At 43.0% G+C, this 17,019-nt stretch overlaps 4 protein-coding genes and 1 pseudogene across 13 annotated transcripts in view; all 5 read right to left on the reverse strand.

Moving 5' to 3' along the window:
- Positions 1-17,019, reverse strand: part of LOC125721042 (kelch-like protein 10) — a 45,660-nt gene that overhangs the window by 9,557 nt on the left and 19,084 nt on the right. The gene's annotated exons all lie outside the window — the stretch shown is intronic.
- The window catches only part of LOC125721033 (kelch-like protein 10), a 125,469-nt gene continuing 109,083 nt past the window's right edge, over positions 634-17,019 (reverse strand). The window contains exons 4-6 of one of the 3 annotated variants that reach the window (XR_007385663.1): positions 2,078-2,227; positions 1,081-1,441; positions 634-993 (exon numbers count right to left, since the gene is read on the reverse strand). Coding sequence is in view for 1 of the 3 variants with exons in the window: in XM_048996959.1 (XP_048852916.1) it covers positions 1,136-1,441 (306 nt within the window). In the remaining 2 variants the exon portion in view is untranslated. Of the gene's footprint in view, positions 1,442-2,077; positions 2,228-17,019 lie in introns of all 3 variants that reach the window. The other 2 variants (XR_007385662.1, XM_048996959.1) reach the window with 2 other exon arrangements.
- LOC125721040 (odorant receptor 131-2-like) lies at positions 4,743-5,914 on the reverse strand (annotated as a pseudogene).
- Positions 9,394-17,019, reverse strand: part of LOC125721037 (odorant receptor 131-2-like) — a 69,113-nt gene continuing 61,487 nt past the window's right edge. For 4 of the 6 annotated variants that reach the window (XM_048996969.1, XM_048996968.1, XM_048996966.1 and 1 more), the window contains exon 2: positions 9,394-10,451. In XM_048996969.1, coding sequence (XP_048852926.1) covers positions 9,495-10,442 — 948 coding nt within the window. In that variant the 5' untranslated portion in view covers positions 10,443-10,451 and the 3' untranslated portion in view covers positions 9,394-9,494. Of the gene's footprint in view, positions 10,452-10,603; positions 10,690-17,019 lie in introns of those variants that run through there. The other 2 variants (XM_048996972.1, XM_048996964.1) reach the window with 2 other exon arrangements.
- The window catches only part of LOC125721038 (odorant receptor 131-2-like), a 38,874-nt gene continuing 34,787 nt past the window's right edge, over positions 12,933-17,019 (reverse strand). Inside the window, exons 1-2 of one of the 3 annotated variants that reach the window (XM_048996975.1) lie at positions 14,468-14,500; positions 12,933-14,316 (exon numbers count right to left, since the gene is read on the reverse strand). In XM_048996975.1, the coding sequence (XP_048852932.1) occupies positions 13,363-14,307 (945 nt within the window). In that variant the 5' untranslated portion in view covers positions 14,308-14,316; positions 14,468-14,500 and the 3' untranslated portion in view covers positions 12,933-13,362. Of the gene's footprint in view, positions 14,332-14,467; positions 14,501-17,019 lie in introns of those variants that run through there. The other 2 variants (XM_048996973.1, XM_048996974.1) reach the window with 2 other exon arrangements.

Raw genomic sequence — 17,019 nt, forward strand, 5'->3', positions numbered from 1 at the left:
ACATTAGGAAACATGCACAGGTCATGTTAGCTTTGTTTGGCAGCACTTACATCTGTGAACAGACTTTTAGTGTAATGAACCATAACAAGTCCAGGCTCAGAAGCACTCTGACTGACCCACACCTACAGGACATCCTCACCCTCTCAGTGAGTCAGCTGCAACCTAATATTGATAGGCTGATAAACGCCAAAGAACAGCTTCATGTTTCTCACTAGTGGTGCAATTATATTGTTCCTACTGTTGTTGTTGTGTTGCTGTTGGACATGCACTCTTTGACATTTTGCACTATATGTGATTACAAAAGTTTAGACGTGTTCTAAATGCGTATATATGACTTATTTGTCATATTTTGTTTATGTTATTTACACAGAAAGGAAGGTTAAATAACTGTTTGATAAATAAAACTACTTTACTTTACTATTAGTGTTTGTATTTTGTGTAAAATATTACATTTGGCCCGCGGTCCTCCGATAGATTTTCATTTTGGCCCACTAAGGGAAAATGTTTGGGCACCCCTGCCTTAGTGCTTAATTAGTAATCACCGATGGTTGCAGCGGAATTTCTGAAGAGAACCGTCAAACGAGAACAACGTTTATCCAAAATGGGAAATTTATGACGCTTTCACAAACTAGATAATATGAAAAAGAAAACTTTATTTTAAGTATGCAATGTCAGGAGAAGATTCAGCTCCCATCTCCAGCAGAGCTTCTCCCATGTCCTGGAGGACGCAGGGGACTGACTAGTACGAATGGGCCTTGTTCCATGCCTCCATTGTGGAGGCGGCTGACTGGAGCTGTGGCCTGTTGTGGCAGCAATCCCCGAACCCGCTGGTGGACAGCGTTGATGGTATGTTGGAATGCGGCTTCGGCGGTCGTCGAGGTAAAAACTCAGGTGTGGGAGGAGTTTAGCGAGGCCATGGAAAATTACTTCCGGACAGCTTTGTCTTCAAAGACCTCGATCCCACCAACACACCTTCCAATGAGGAAGCAGAGTCTGGGGAAAAAAAGAGGTGTCTATATAAACTCAATGTATGTTATAGGGAAAGAATTCGGGGTGGGGGGTGTAAATGAGGTTACGTACTGGGCATGCTGTTGTGGGCAGATGGGTTTCTCTCCTCCTTGGCGGCCATTAGGGACTAACGAGGTGAAGCGTATTCTATGATGCGGGGGTGCGCAGGCACTACGCAGCAGCTGAAATGCTGTCTGGCTCTGCTCATGTCCTGCGCACGATACCAGCTGCCTGTCCCCGCATCATAGCACTCCACCTTGTTAGTTACCCCAAACCCATCGTGGCCGCCCATCACAAATAGGAGGTCGTCCACCACTGCGATGCCAAACTCACTGCGCGGTGTGGACATGGGGGCCACAGCATGCCAGCGGTTTGTGGTAGGGTCATAGACCTCCATGGTCTGCAGGTGATCAGGCCTGTTGATACCGCCCACCTGAGAGATGCCAAAGATTCATTATCACTTGCTTGCCAAAAGGATGGGCAAACATCAACTTTCCCAAAGTCATGAACTCTTAAGCAATTTTCACCCTATGAAAGCAGGCGCCTTAGAACCTCCCATTGTCTATAGATGACACAAGCTTATATACAGAAGTCAACCTATATGCAATGAAAACATGGATTTGGGCAACAGAAAACTTGTATGATTCGGTGAAAACTGTGAGCCTTCAAAAAAGACTCCTTATGCTAATATATTTTGCTTTTTTATTGTTATTACTTAAAACGAACACTTGAAGCTAATCAGACACTGAAAAAAAACAACAATCTGACTAATTATATCTGGAACTAGGGAAAATAATTAATAAAAAATCTAAACTTTACAACCCGAGCTAGTAGCAGAGACCCCCCAGCAGATCCATTTATAACCCAGAAATGAATGCAGGGAGGCTAAAGAGGGTAGCATATATGTTTTTTATGTGTATAAAGATAAGCCTTTGCAGCAGGTATTTCTGGCATTTAACTGTTTTGTTTGGTTTAAATGTATCACAATGAAAGACACAGCAGCAAAGACAAAAAAACCATGAGTCTTACAGGTAAAATGTGAGATTTGACACAGAAAGGAATCACTCACCGCATATATCTTCCCTTTATACGCCGTGACTCCAAGGCTGTGACGGGGAATGCTCATTGGAGTGATCAAGCTCCATTCGTTAGTGAGGGGGTCAAAGCACTCCACTGTAGATAGGCTCTCTGTTCCATTGTGGCCCCCACAGATGTATATCTATGAAAACCAATTTAACTGTGAAGACCGTTATACTGTATATGACTGGGGTTTGGAGGTTACAGATAAAGTTCATTGTGACTCAAAAATAAAAGTATATGCTATGCATAGTGTATGACAGGGTTCCCCAGTCCCGTTCCTGGAGGAACACAGTTTGCAAATTTCCCTTCTCAAACACACCATAATCAGCTAATTTTCAGGTTTAGTATGGCTGTTTGAAAAGGGAAATCTGCAAAGAGTTTTGGATTCTGCTCCCCCAGGAACAGAATAAAGGAAACCTGACATGGGAACACCATTTCATCTATCTCACAAGTCTTGGAGTTGACACCACAGCACTACCCAATGTGCCACTAATGGAGACCAATAATGCATTTATCCAAATACTTAAATGTATTGAACATAGTAATTGTGGATTAAAATCAGCAATCTGAAGAGAAAGAGAACTCATGACTGTGTAAAATACTCAATTTCAAGGGGAAAATATTTCACACAGGTCTACTTATACATTTTCCTGTTTATGTCTCAATAAAATATTGTGGAAGCTGAGGTCCACTTGTCCACTATTGTGAGCACTGTCAACCATCCGCTTCCTTTCCCTTTACATGCTGCAGGATTCATCATGTAACTTCACACAGCTAATCCGCTTAACTCCACTCACCTTCTGGTAGGAGCCCAGCTGACACTAGAGGTCACTGCAGAGCAACAAAGTTAATCCCGCTCAAGCCTAATGATCGTAAAAATAATAACAATGGTTTTGTTTATATTTTTTTCTGTCTGGGGTTATGTAGCATTGTCCTTTTAGTAAACTGCAGTTTAATATTCATAAAATACAAATTATTCTTCAAAATTCCATATAAAACTGCTTCACATTAACACGTTATAACCTGTTACAAAATTAACTACTACACCTGTTAATGAACTTATGGTTTAGCTACTCTGGTCATTGTTTAATTGGTTAACAGGCTATAGCATTGCATATGTAGGTATTGGAGTGTATGTGATGTTTTGATTAGGTCAGACTAAGGGTGCAATCAGGCCTGTTGGTCAGAAGGCCTCAGCACTGACTAGGCCCAGGCTGAGATCTGTGGGGTCCGGCAGTGTCACAAGGTAGCTCATCTCCACAGGGAAGCCCTGTTTGCTCAGCAGCAGAACAAACCAGCCGTCTATCAGAGGCCTGACATTAATAATTGATGAGTGTTAATGGCAGCACCGGGGAGAGGTGTGGAGGCAGGACCAGCTCAGGCTCCCACATGATGGAGGTCCTTCCCCAGAGCAGGGAGCATGTTCAGCCTCTGTAATCACCACGCACTCGACAGCACAGCAGGGAAATTCTGTTGTCAATCGGAGGCATGTTAATAATTGGTATTAGTAATCGTCTTGTGATAATCCATCTATCTTCCAACTGCTAAGTAAGGACAGGGTTGTGGGGTGGGGCGGGCGCAAGGTAGGTGGTCTTAGAGGAATGTTTTATGAGGAGAGGTTAGCTGAGCTGAATCTGTTTAGCCTCGAACAAAGGAGACTAAGGGGGGATATGATCCAGGTATATAAGATTCTAACAGGTCTGGATGCTATTCAGTCAAATAGCTATTTCAATATCAGTTGAAATGCTAGAACTCCTGGCCATAAGTGGAAATTAGCGGGAGAACATTTTAAAACGAATTTGAGGAAGCACTTCTTTACACAGCATGTAGTTAATGAAGTAGTTAATGAAGTAGTTAATGAAGAGTATGGAATAGTCTTCCTGCTAGTGTAATGCAAGCTAAAACCCTGGGTTCCTTTAAATCAGAGCTAGATACGATTTTAACAACTCTGAGCTATTAGCTAAGTTCTCCCCAAACGAGCTTGATGGGCTGAATGGCCTCCTCTCATTTGTAAATTTCTTATATTCTTATATATGGAAAGACACAGCTAGTACATAATATACCAATCGATAAAACAACATTGGCTAACTAACCTGGGAGCCCCCTCCCCCTGCCGGTAGTTACAGTATGTTTTGTGGTTCAGCATTTCGTATTATTGGAAGAAAGAGTTTCTATTGCCACTAAATACTGTCTTAGCAAACACCAGTTACAGTTGGGGAAATGAGACCCTGACAACTCAGACATCAGCGTATTGTTTGTTGTTATTTTTTTTGCCTTCAAAATGCACATAATCAAGCACGACAGCAAGCAAGTAAACACAAACAATTACACAGATACAGACAACAGGAAAGGCGCATTAGATTTGGAAAATAAGGCAAAGACATGGTACAGGGCTGTGCTGTTTTTGTAGGGAAAAAATTACGTAGTGATTAATTACTGGATCTAAAGACATGGGAAGAAGAAAACAAACACACTGAAGGAGAAACACAGGAAACAAAGACCTGGCAAAGTTAATCACGATCAGAGATCTATCTCACTACTCTGCCCCCCACCCCCCCCGGCCCTAAGAGATTTTGCCTTGCCTACTCCCCACAGCACTGGAACTATAATTTTATAATGAGAAATTCATATAAATCTCTTTAAAATGTCTTTATGACTTTTTCCTTACATTTTGAAATATCTTGATATACTATGTTAATGTTTTGTGCTTGGTTTGATCCTCCAGCGACTGCAGCGGAGGTAGCAGAGGAAGAGGGGGCGAACTCCTTCGTCCCTCAGTCCATAGATGAGGGGGCTCAGGCAGCGGGGCAGGAGGACGAGGAGAAAGAAGTTCAGGTAGCGCAGGTGGATAAAGGAAGCTAAGGTGACTGTGGACAGGGCTCTCTCAATGCTGCTATATAGGAAGGAGGTGAGGCAGAGGCCCAACTGGACCAGGTGAAGGAGAACCGTCCTGCTGGCCTTTTTGGCCTTGACGGACCGGGCTGCGATCATGATGCCTGTGTAGGTGCCGATGACGATGATCCCCACGGCAACAAAAAAGACACCGTTAAAGCTCTGGAACACATCAAACTGCCACTTGGCCAGAAAGAGGCGCTCCTGTGTGCAGTAAATAGTTTTAGTGAAGAAATGGGCATCTGTAGCTGCTAAAAAAATGATATCAATCACATAGTTCACAGAGCCCAGGAACCGACCACTGCAATTGCAATATTGGTTCTCCCGGGGGTGGCGATGTCAGTGTGTCGGAGTGGGAAACAAATGGCCACATAGCGTTCCAGACACATGACAGCCAACGTCAGGGGGGAGATGCGGAAAGTTGTCCCGCTTACAAGGACGATCATGGAGCAGAGCACCTTGATGAGGTTGATGTTAGCCATGCTACACGAGTAGAGCAATGTGGTGAATCCCAGATGGATGGAGTCACTGAGAAGCATTTGGCTGAATAGAAGATAGCGGGAAGTCTCACGGAAGCTGGGTTTACTCCACATGGCAACGAACATGATGAGGTTCAGGGAGATGAAGAATAGGGCAGTGGACAGCACGAGAAATGATTTTATTGTTGTCATGAAGTCTATTGTCCCTGTCATGGACTGGTAGTACAGGAAGTTGAGCTCCAGAGAGGAACCATTCTGGCCAGCCATTGGTCAACTCAAACGAAAAGAGCTGAAATGTACATTAAATGTACATTAAAACACAAATTGTTGTCAGTAAGCAAAACCAACATATATTTCTCCCAAGAAGGCCCCTATTTAAATGAAATGAAAGAGAGACACAATAAAAGATATATTTGTTTCTTTACCTGCCTCTGTTGAGCACTTGACTCAAACACTTCTGGAGTAGCATGTGCTCTAGTTTATAAAGAATCCAATGACACATGACATCACATGCACTCTGTAGGTGTGTCCAGCATAGTAGGCCCCTGGGGTGAGGTGTGATGGGCATGCATATCTCTGTTGGGAATGTTACTATTAGTAGATTAAAAAGCCATTTCAAGTAAGGATGAAGGGTTTTATATAGGAGAAACTCTCTTTTTTTGTCTTATACCTGTATGTCTTTATATATCTTATATCTTTTTTTTGTATTTTATTATCTGCAGTTTAAAGAAGACGATTTCTCACATTCACTGTCATTGTTATTTACTAAAAAGAAAGATGAAGCAATATAGGGAATTATTCAGTGATTGTAAGGGAATATTGCATGTGTTACATCATGTTTGTTTTTTGTTTCTTTTATTTTTTTGATGCAGTCCTCACCTTTGAGTTGCTCTATCGTTACTGTTACTGACTCTACCTTATTAATTCTATGCAAATGTTCCACTGCCATCTGTGATACAGCGCAGTGGTACCTTGGAATATGAACTTAATTTGTTCTGGATGGTTGGTTGAGTTGTGATTTGATTGAGATCCAAGTCGAATTTCCCCATAACAAATAATGTAGATGGATTTATTCTGTTCCAGACCCAAATGATTGCCTATTTAAACCTAACTACCTACCTAATCAATGATAAAATCATTACCAAAGCAAATACACATGAAACGCACATAGGAAAGCAATAATCATGAAATAAGTGACAATTTATGAGCACGTCAGCTCTGTTGAGGTGAGCTGATTGGCGTACTGCAGGTGGCAGGTGGAGAGGAAGAGAAAAGGAGGGATTATTGCTTGGAAGGGGAGACGCGTCTCCATCCGTACAAATTTTAGCATGACTGTTTTGTTTTGTCTTGTTCCGAGTTTCTGGTCAAGCTGCAACAGACAAGTTCCAAGATTTCAGTCGAGGTGCAAATCGGAAGAAATCTGAGAGACCTGCTTGACGTCCGAGTTGGTCGAGATAAGAGCCGTTCCAGTTCCAAGCTTCTACTGTATATTGTAAGAAAATTGTGATTACGTTTTCAGTCCTGCTCCATACCAGAAATGGTAAAGGCCTGAGACCAGCCTCTCTGTGGACATTTTTGATTCATTAACCTTTGTGCCTCCATACAGACACAAAGAGCCTATAAGACAAATGTTTCACACAGGTCTACTTATACATTTTCCTGTTTATGTCTCAATAAAATATTGTGGAAGCTGAGGTCCACTTGTCCGCTATTGTGAGCACTGTCAACCATCCGCTTCCTTTCCCTTTACATGCTGCAGGATTCATCATGTAACTTTGCACAGCTAATCCGCTTAACTCCACTCACCTTCTGGTAGGAGCCCAGCTGACACTAGAGGTCACTGCAGAGCAACAAAGTTAATCCCGCTCAAGCCTAATGATCGTAAAAATAATAACAATGGTTTTGTTTATATTTTTTTCTGTCTGGGGTTATGTAGCAGTGTCCTTTTAGGAAACTGCAGTTCAATTAAGGTTTAGCTACTCTGGTCATTGTTTAATTGGTTAACAGGCTATAGCATTGCATATGTAGGTATTGGAGTGTATGTGATGTTTTGATTAGGTCAGACTAAGGCTGCAATCAGGCCTGTTGGTCAGAAGGCTTCAGCACTGACTAGGCCCAGGCTGAGAGCTGTGGGGTGCTGCACTGTCACAAGGCAGCTCATCTCCACAGGGAAGCCCTGTTTGCTCAGCAGCAGAACAAACAAGCCGTCTATCACAGGACTGACATTAATAATTGATGAGTGTTAATGGCAGCACAGGGGAGAGGTGTGGAGGCAGGACCAGCTCAGGCTCCCACATGATGGAGGTCCTTCCCCAGAGCAGGGAGCATGTTTAGCCTCTGTAATCATCACGCACTCGACAGCTCAGCAGGGAAATTCTGCTGTTAATCAGAGGCATGTTTGATACTAATAATTGTCTTGTGGTAATCTGTGTATCTTCCAACCGCTAAGTCAGTACAGGGTCCTGGGGGGCACGGCAGGGGATCACCCTGGACAGAAAGACAGTCCATTACAGGTCACAACACACACAGAGTCATACACACATTGGGCAACATAAAGACACAAATTCAACTAACCACTTTTTGGACTGTTTGAGAGACCCCCCCACTCAGAGAGGATGTGCAAACTCCACGGAAATAGAGAAGTGATACAGGAGCCAACCTTGGTGCTATAAGCTGTGCTGGCCCTATGACTATTACTTAATGATATATTTATTATCGTTTATAATCAAAACAACAAACATATTAGAAGTATGGCTGCTTGGAACATCATTTGGCGTCTCATTCACTGCTATACCCGATTCTACTTAATTGATTTGTTTGTTTGTGCAGCACTGATGTCTTAACGCAAACTGAGGCAAGTAAACATGATTTGATATAGCAGAGAAACTTCCAACAGTGATTCCTGTTCTCCAATTACAGTTCGCTGAGGGGGTGGAGTTATTGTGAACTGGATACAGCTTAGACTAGCTGGAAAAACACAGCACTGACTGGAAAGAGAGGCATGTGATTGGAAGTGCCAACCAGCCACTTGCTTCACTGGCAGGAGGATAATATGCCAATCGATAACACAACACTCGCTAATTAGCCTGGGAGCCCCCTCCCCTCCCCCTGCCGGTACTTACAGTATGTTTCGTGGTTCAGCATTTTGTATTATTGGAAAAAAGTGTTTGTATTACCATTAAATACTGTCTTAGCAAACGTGAATAAAAGTTAGGGAAATGAGACCCAGATATCTCAGACACCAGCATTGTGTTTGTTATTATTTTATTGTCTATTGAAAATGCACTTATTTAAGCACAACAGCAAGCAAGTAAACACAAGAAGTTACACAGGTGCAGACAACAGGAAAGGTGCATTAGATTTGGAAAATAAGGCAAAGACATGGTACAGGGCTGTGCTGTTTTTGTAGGGAAAAAATGATGTAGTGATTAATTACGGGGCGGCATAGTGGTGCAGTGGTTAGCACTGTTGCCTCACACCTCTGGGACCCGGGTTCAAGTCTCCGCCTGGGTCACATGTGTGTGGAGTTTGCATGTTCTCCCCATGTCGTCGTGGGGTTTCCTCCGGGTACTCCGGTTTCCCCTCACAGTCCAAAGACATGCTGAGGCTAATTGGACTTGCTAAATTCCCCATCGGTGTGTATGTCTGAATGAATGGTGTGTGAGTGAGCCCTGCGATGGGCTTGCCCCTGCCTCGTGCCCATTGCTTCCGGGATAGGCTCCGGACCCCCCATGACCCAGTAGGGTAAGCGGTTTGGAAAATGGATGGATGGATGATTAATTACTGGATCTAAAGACCCGGGAAGAAGACAAACACACTCAAGCAGAAACATAGGGAATAAAGACCTGGCAAAGTTAATCACGATCAGAGACCTGTCCCACCCCCCCACCCCTGACAAACTGCACCTCGCCTACTCCCCACAGCACTGGAACTATAGTTTTTATAATTATGAACTCATATAAACCACTTTAAATCTGTTCTCTTTAATATTTCATTCTGAAATTTTCCTTACAGTTTGAATGAACTTGATATATTTTATCTTGTGCTTGTGCGTGGTTTGATCCTCCAGCGACCGCAGCGGAGGTAGCGGAGGAAGAGGGGACGAACTCCTTCGTCTCTCAGGCCATAGATGAGGGGGCTCAGGCAGCGGGGCAGGAGGACGAGGAGAAAGAAGTTTAGGGTGCGCAGGTGGATAAAGAGGGCTGAGCTGATTGTAGACAGGGCTCTCTCGATGCTGCTGAACAGGAAGGAGGAGAGGCAGAGGACCAACTGGACCAGGTGAAGGAGAACCGTCCTGCTGGCCTTTTTGGCCTTGATTGACTGGGCTGCCATCATGATGCCTGTGTAGGTGCCGATGACGGTGATCCCCACGGCAACAAAAAAGACACCGTTAAAGCTCTGGAACACATCAAACTGCCATTTGGCCAGAAAGAGGCGCTCCTGTGTGCAGTAAATAGTTTTGGTTAGGAAATAGGTATCTGTGGCTGCCAAAAATATTATATTAATTACATAGTTCACAGAGCCTAGGAACCAGACCACTGCAATGGCAATATTGGTTCTCCCGGGGGTGGCGATGTCAGTGTGTCGGAGTGGGAAACAAATGGCCACATAGCGTTCCAGACACATGACAGCCAACGTCAGAGGGGAGATGCGGAAAGTTGTCCCGCTTACAAGGACGATCATGGAGCAGAGCACCTTGATGAGGTTGATGTTAGCCATGCTACACGAGTAGAGCAATGTGGTGAATCCCAGATGGATGGAGTCACTGAGGAGCATTTGGCTGAATAGAAGATAGCGGGAAGTCTCACGGAAGCTGGATTTACTCCACATGGCAACGAACATGATGAGGTTCAGGGAGATGAAGAATAGGGCAGTGGACAGCACGAGAGATGATTTTATTGTTGTCATGAAGTCTATTGTCTCTGTTATGGACTGGTAGTACAGGAAGCTGAGCTCCAGAGAGGAACCATTCTGGCCAGCCATTGGTTAACTCTGAAATGAAAAGAGCAGAAATATACATTAAAACACAAATTGTCATTCACAGTTAGAAACACCTACATATCTTTCTCAGAAGAAAAGAAGGACCTCTATTTAACTGAAATGAAAAACAAACACAATGAAAAATATATGCGATGTTTTTTTACCTGCCTCTGTTAAGCATTTGCCTCAAACACTTCTGGAGTAGAATGTGCTCTAGTTTATAACAAATCAAACGACACATGACATCACATGGACTCTGTAGGTGTGTCCAGCATAATTGGCCTCTTGGGTGAAACAGGATGGGCATGCATATCTCTGCCTGAAGAGTAACTATTAATTTATTATGAAGCCATTTCAAGCAATGACTAGGGATTCTATTTAGCTCATTCAAGCTGTAGTTCAATGAAAAAGATCATTAGGTATCTCACATTCACTGTGTTCGCTGCAAAGGTGGTTAGTGTGCAGTAATGTAGGACAATGACCAGTGTTGACTGGTGCTATTGTGGTACACATATGCATTACGTAAAGTTCAGTTCACTCTGCAAGTACAAGTTAATAAAGTAATATACCTGTATTATTTGAAAAAGTTGGAACCTAAATTCCAAAGTAGATGGTCAACATGGGAAACATGTTGTATGTTGTGATCATTGTTTTTTTACTTGTGCCTTTGTTCTTAGTTAGCCTTACTTGATCTAGTCTTGTTGTCATGTTCTGTAGTCATGTTATCTACCATTGTTTCTAGTCTGCTCAGGCCCCTGTGATTCCTGTGCTGTGGTTGCTGCACTGCCCTCCGTGGTTCCTGTGCTGGTGGCTTTTGTGATGAAATATTCACTCTGGCTCTGTATCAGAAATGTTAAACGCCAGAGGTCACCCACAGCTGGACTATTTTTATTGATTAACCTATGTGTCACCATACATGTGTGTAGTTTAGAAGTGTGTTGTGTGTAGTTCTATTTATATATTTTTTTATTTATCTCTCAGTAAATATTGCAAGAAGCTGAGGTCCACCTGTCCTCTTTTGTGAGCACTGTCGGCCATCGTTTCCCTGCAGTATTCATCATATAACTTTACACAGCTAATGTGCTAAAATTCACTCACCTCCCTGTAGGAATCCAGCTGACACTGGAGGTCAATACAGAACAACAAGGTTAAACCCGGTCAAGCTTAATGATTTTAAAAATAATTACAGTGATTTTGTGTGTCTTGTTTCTGTCTGGGCTTATGAAGCAGTGTACTTTTAGTAAACTGCAGTTTAATATTCATAAAACACAGATTAACTTATTACAAAATCACAACAACTGTAAATGGACTGAATGTTTAATTATTCTGGTCACTGTTTAACTGTCCAACAAGCTGCAGCATTGCATATGTAGGTATTGGAGTGTATGTGATGTTTTGCTTAGGTCAGACTAAGGGTGCAATCAGGCCTGTTGGTCAGAAGGCCTCAGCACTGACTAGGCCCAGGCTGAGATCTGTGGGGTCCAGCAGTGTCACAAGGTAGCTCATCTCCACAGGGAAGCCCTGTTTGCTCAGCAGCAGAACAAACAAGCCGTCTATCAGAGGCCTGACATTAATAATTGATGAGTGTTAATGGCAGCACAGGGGAGAGGTGTGGAGGCAGGACCAGCTCAGGCTCCCACATGATGGAGGTCCTTCCCCAGAGCAGGGAGCACGTTCAGCCTCTGTAATCATCACGCACTCGACAGCACAGCAGGGAAATTCTGTTGTCAATCGGAGGCATGTTAATAATTGGTATTAGTAATCGTCTTGTGATAATCCATCTATCTTCCAACTGCTAAGTGAGGACAGGGTTGTGGGGTGGGGCGGGCGCAAGGTAGGTGGTCTTAGAGGAATGTTTTATGAGGAGAGGTTAGCTGAGCTGAATCTGTTTAGCCTCGAGCAAAGGAGACTAAGGGGGGATATGATCCAGGTATATAAGATTCTAACAGGTCTGGATGCTATTCAGTCAAATAGCTATTTCAATATCAGTTGAAATGCTAGAACTCCTGGCCATAAGTGGAAATTAGCGGGAGAACATTTTAAAACGAGTTTGAGGAAGCACTTCTTTACACAGCATGTAGTTAATGAAGTAGTTAATGAAGAGTATGGAATAGTCTTCCTGCTAGTGTAATGCAAGCTAAAACCCTGGGTTCCTTTAAATCAGAGCTAGATACGATTTTAACAACTCTGAGCTATTAGCTAAGTTCTCCCCAAACGAGCTTGATGGGCTGAATGGCCTCCTCTCATTTGTAAATTTCTTATATTCTTATATATGGAAAGACACAGCTAGTACATAATATACCAATCGATAAAACAACATTGGCTAACTAACCTGGGAGCCCCCTCCCCCTGCCGGTAGTTACAGTATGTTTTGTGGTTCACCATTTCGTATTATTGGACGAAAGTTTTTCTATTGCCACTAAATACTGTCTTAGCAAACACCAGTTACAGTTGGGGAAATGAGACCCTGACAACTCAGACATCAGCGTATTGTTTGTTGTTATTTTTTTTGCCTTCAAAATGCACATAATCAAGCACGACAGCAAGCAAGTAAACACAAACAATTACACAGATACAGACAACAGGAAAGGCGCATTAGATTTGGAAAATATGACAAAGACATGGTACAGGGCTGTGCTGTTTTTGTAGGGAAAAAATTACGTAGTGATTAATTACTGGATCTAAAGACATGGGAAGAAGAAAACAAACACACTGAAGGAGAAACACAGGAAACAAAGACCTGGCAAAGTTAATCACGATCAGAGACCTATCCCACTACTCTGCCCCCCGCCCTGAGAGATTTCGCCTTGCCTACTCCCCACAGCACTGGAACTATAATTTTATAATGATAAATTCATATAAATCTCTTTAGAATGTCTTTATGACTTTTTCCTTACATTTTGAAATATCTTGATATATTATGTTAATGTTTTGTGCTTGGTTTGATCCTCCAGCGACTGCAGCGGAGGTAACAGAGGAAGAGGGGGCGAACTCCTTCGTCTCTCAGGCCATAGATGAGGGGGCTCAGGCAGCGGGGCAGGAGGACGAGGAGAAAGAAGTTCAGGTAGCGCAGGTGGATAAAGAGGGCTGAGCTGATTGTAGACAGGGCTCTCTCGATGCTGCTGAACAGGAAGGAGGAGAGGCAGAGGCCCAACTGGACCAGGTGAAGGAGAACCGTCCTGCTGGCCTTTTTGGCCTTGATGGACCGGGCTGCCATCATGATGACTGTGTAGGTGCTGATGACGATGATTCCCACGGCAACAAAAAAGACACCGTTAAAGCTCTGGAACACATCAAACTGCCACTTGGCCAGAAAGAGGCGCTCCTGTGTGCAGTAAATAGTTTTAGTGAAGAAATGGGCATCTGTAGCTGCTAAAAAAATGATATCAATCACATAGTTCACAGAGCCCAGGAACCAGACCACTGCAATGGCAATATTGGTTCTCCCGGGGGTGGCGATGTCAGTGTGTCGGAGTGGGAAACAAATGGCCACATAGCGTTCCAGACACATGACAGCCAACGTCAGGGGGGAGATGCGGAAAGTTGTCCCGCTTACAAGGACGATCATGGAGCAGAGCACCTTGATGAGGTTGATGTTAGCCATGCTACACGAGTAGAGCAATGTGGTGAATCCCAGATGGATGGAGTCACTGAGGAGCATTTGGCTGAATAGAAGATAGCGGGAAGTCTCACGGAAGCTGGGTTTACTCCACATGGCAACGAACATGATGAGGTTCAGGGAGATGAAGAATAGGGCAGTGGACAGCACGAGAAATGATTTTATTGTTGTCATGAAGTCTATTGTCCCTGTCATGGACTGGTAGTACAGGAAGTTGAGCTCCAGAGAGGAACCATTCTGGCCAGCCATTGGTCAACTCTGAAACGAAAAGAGCTGAAATGTACATTAAATGTACATTAAAACACAAATTGTTGTCAATAAGCAAAACCAACATATATTTCTCCCAAGAAGGCCCCTATTTAAATGAAATGAAAGAGAGACACAATAAAAGATATATTTGTTTCTTTACCTGCCTCTGTTGAGCACTTGACTCAAACACTTCTGGAGTAGCATGTGCTCTAGTTTATAAAGAATCCAATGACACATGACATCACATGCACTCTGTAGGTGTGTCCAGCATAGTAGGCCCCTGGGGTGAGGTGTGATGGGCATGCATATCTCTGTTGGGAATGTTACTATTAGTAGATTAAAAAGCCATTTCAAGTAAGGATGAAGGGTTTTATATAGGAGAAACTCTCTTTTTTTGTCTTATACCTGTATGTCTTTATATATCTTATATCTTTTTTTTGTATTTTATTATCTGCAGTTTAAAGAAGACGATTTCTCACATTCACTGTCATTGTTATTTACTAAAAAGAAAGATGAAGCAGTATAGGGAATTATTCAGTGATTGTAAGGGAATATTGCATGTGTTACATCATGTTTGTTTTTTGTTTCTTTTATTTTTTTGATGCAGTCCTCACTTTGAGTCACTCTATCGTTACTGTTACTGACTCTACCTTATTAATTCTATGCAAACGTTCCACTGCCATCTGTGATACAGTGCAGTGGTACCTTGGAATATGAATTTAATTTGTTCTGGATGGTTGGTTGAGTTGTGATTTGAGATCCAAGTCGAATTTCCCCATAACAAATAATGTAGATGGATTTATTCTGTTCCAGACCCAAATGATTGCCTATTTAAACCCAACTACCTACCTAATCAATGATAAAATCATTACCTATCAATATAAAGCTAATACACATGAAACGCACATAGGAAAGCAATAATCATGAAATAAGTGACAATTTATGAGCACGTCAGCTCTGTTGAGGTGAGCTGATGGCGTACTGCAGGTGGCAGGTGGAGAGGAAGAGAAAAGGAGGGATTATTGCTTGGAAGGGGAGACGCGTCTCCATCCGTACAAATTTTAGCATGACTATTTTGTTTTGTCTTGTTCCGAGTTTCTGGTCAAGCTGCAACAGACAAGTTCCAAGATTTCAGTCGAGGTGCAAATCGGAAGAAATCTGAGAGACTCGCTTGACGTCCGAGTTGGTCGAGATAAGAGCCGTTCGAGTTCCAAGCTTCTACTGTATATTGTAACAAAATTGTGATTACGTTTTCAGTCCTGCTCCATACCAGAAATGGTAAAGGCCTGATACCAGCCTCTCTGTGGAGAGGCTACACTCACCTTCTGGTAGGAGCCCAGCTGACACTAGAGGTCACTGCAGAGCAACAAAGTTAATCCCGCTCAAGCCTAATGATCGTAAAAATAATAACAATGGTTTTGTTTATATTTTTTTCTGTCTGGGGTTATGTAGCAGTGTCCTTTTAGGAAACTGCAGTTCAATTAAGGTTTAGCTACTCTGGTCATTGTTTAATTGGTTAACAGGCTATAGCATTGCATATGTAGGTATTGGAGTGTATGTGATGTTTTGATTAGGTCAGACTAAGGCTGCAATCAGGCCTGTTGGTCAGAAGGCTTCAGCACTGACTAGGCCCAGGCTGAGATCTGTGGGGTCCGGCAGTGTCACAAGGTAGCTCATCTCCACAGGGAAGCCCTGTTTGCTCAGCAGCAGAACAAACAAGCCGTCTATCACAGGACTGACATTAATAATTGATGAGTGTTAATGGCAGCACAGGGGAGAGGTGTGGAGGCAGGACCAGCTCAGGCTCCCACATGATGGAGGTCCTTCCCCAGAGCAGGGAGCACGTTCAGCCTCTGTAATCATCACGCACTCGACAGCTCAGCAGGGAAATTCTGCTGTTCCACTAACTAGAGACTGGAGTTAGTGCCTAAGCCTGAAATCTCATAAAATGTTGTCTTCCTGTAGTACCACAACCCTAACTATTATTTATATTGATTACAACATTTAACTACCACAATATTAACATGACTTGAGACTGAATCCTTGCTTTGATAAAAGGGTGAAGGATGTGTGATCATGTGACTACACCGGGAAAACCCCCATATACAGTAGACCACTGGGCTCTTCTCACCATGTTGTTTATTTTTGGGAAATACTGCTTGTTCATGACTTTAATGGACATTTCCATTGCTGCAGGTTGCTGGCTGTGTCACTTAACATCTAAAAGCAAGATATATGCCCTTTAGTCCACAGTTGCTGATGAAGCCATTCCCTCAGACATGACCTTAGCCCCTTTGCCTCTGTTTCTCAGGAAACACCAGTGAGATGAGCTCCTGCTAAAGCTTTTCGAACAACAACAACAACAACCCCGTTCTCAAAACTACTGGAATCTCACCTATCAGCTCTCGGTTTAATAATTATGGACAGCAGGGCCAGTCCAGGACTTTTATACGTAACTCAGGAGCTACTTATTAGCGCTAATTTTCATCAACTCATGGTTTTCCTTTAGGGTGATATGTAGAGTTCTACTCCCTATTGCACACCTACAGCTCCCATAAACCATATGAGTTTTAAACATCTTTTCCCATGCATTCTTGGCTATTATTAACACTGTCCTCTTTGCAGATCACTGTTATTCACTAAACCACAACCCCTCACCTCGTAATTTAAGTTCATGCAGCCCATGACTGACTCTACACAATAATCCCAACT

This window comes from Brienomyrus brachyistius, unplaced genomic scaffold, assembly GCF_023856365.1.
Source record: "Brienomyrus brachyistius isolate T26 unplaced genomic scaffold, BBRACH_0.4 scaffold27, whole genome shotgun sequence".
Lineage (NCBI taxonomy): Eukaryota > Metazoa > Chordata > Actinopteri > Osteoglossiformes > Mormyridae > Brienomyrus > Brienomyrus brachyistius.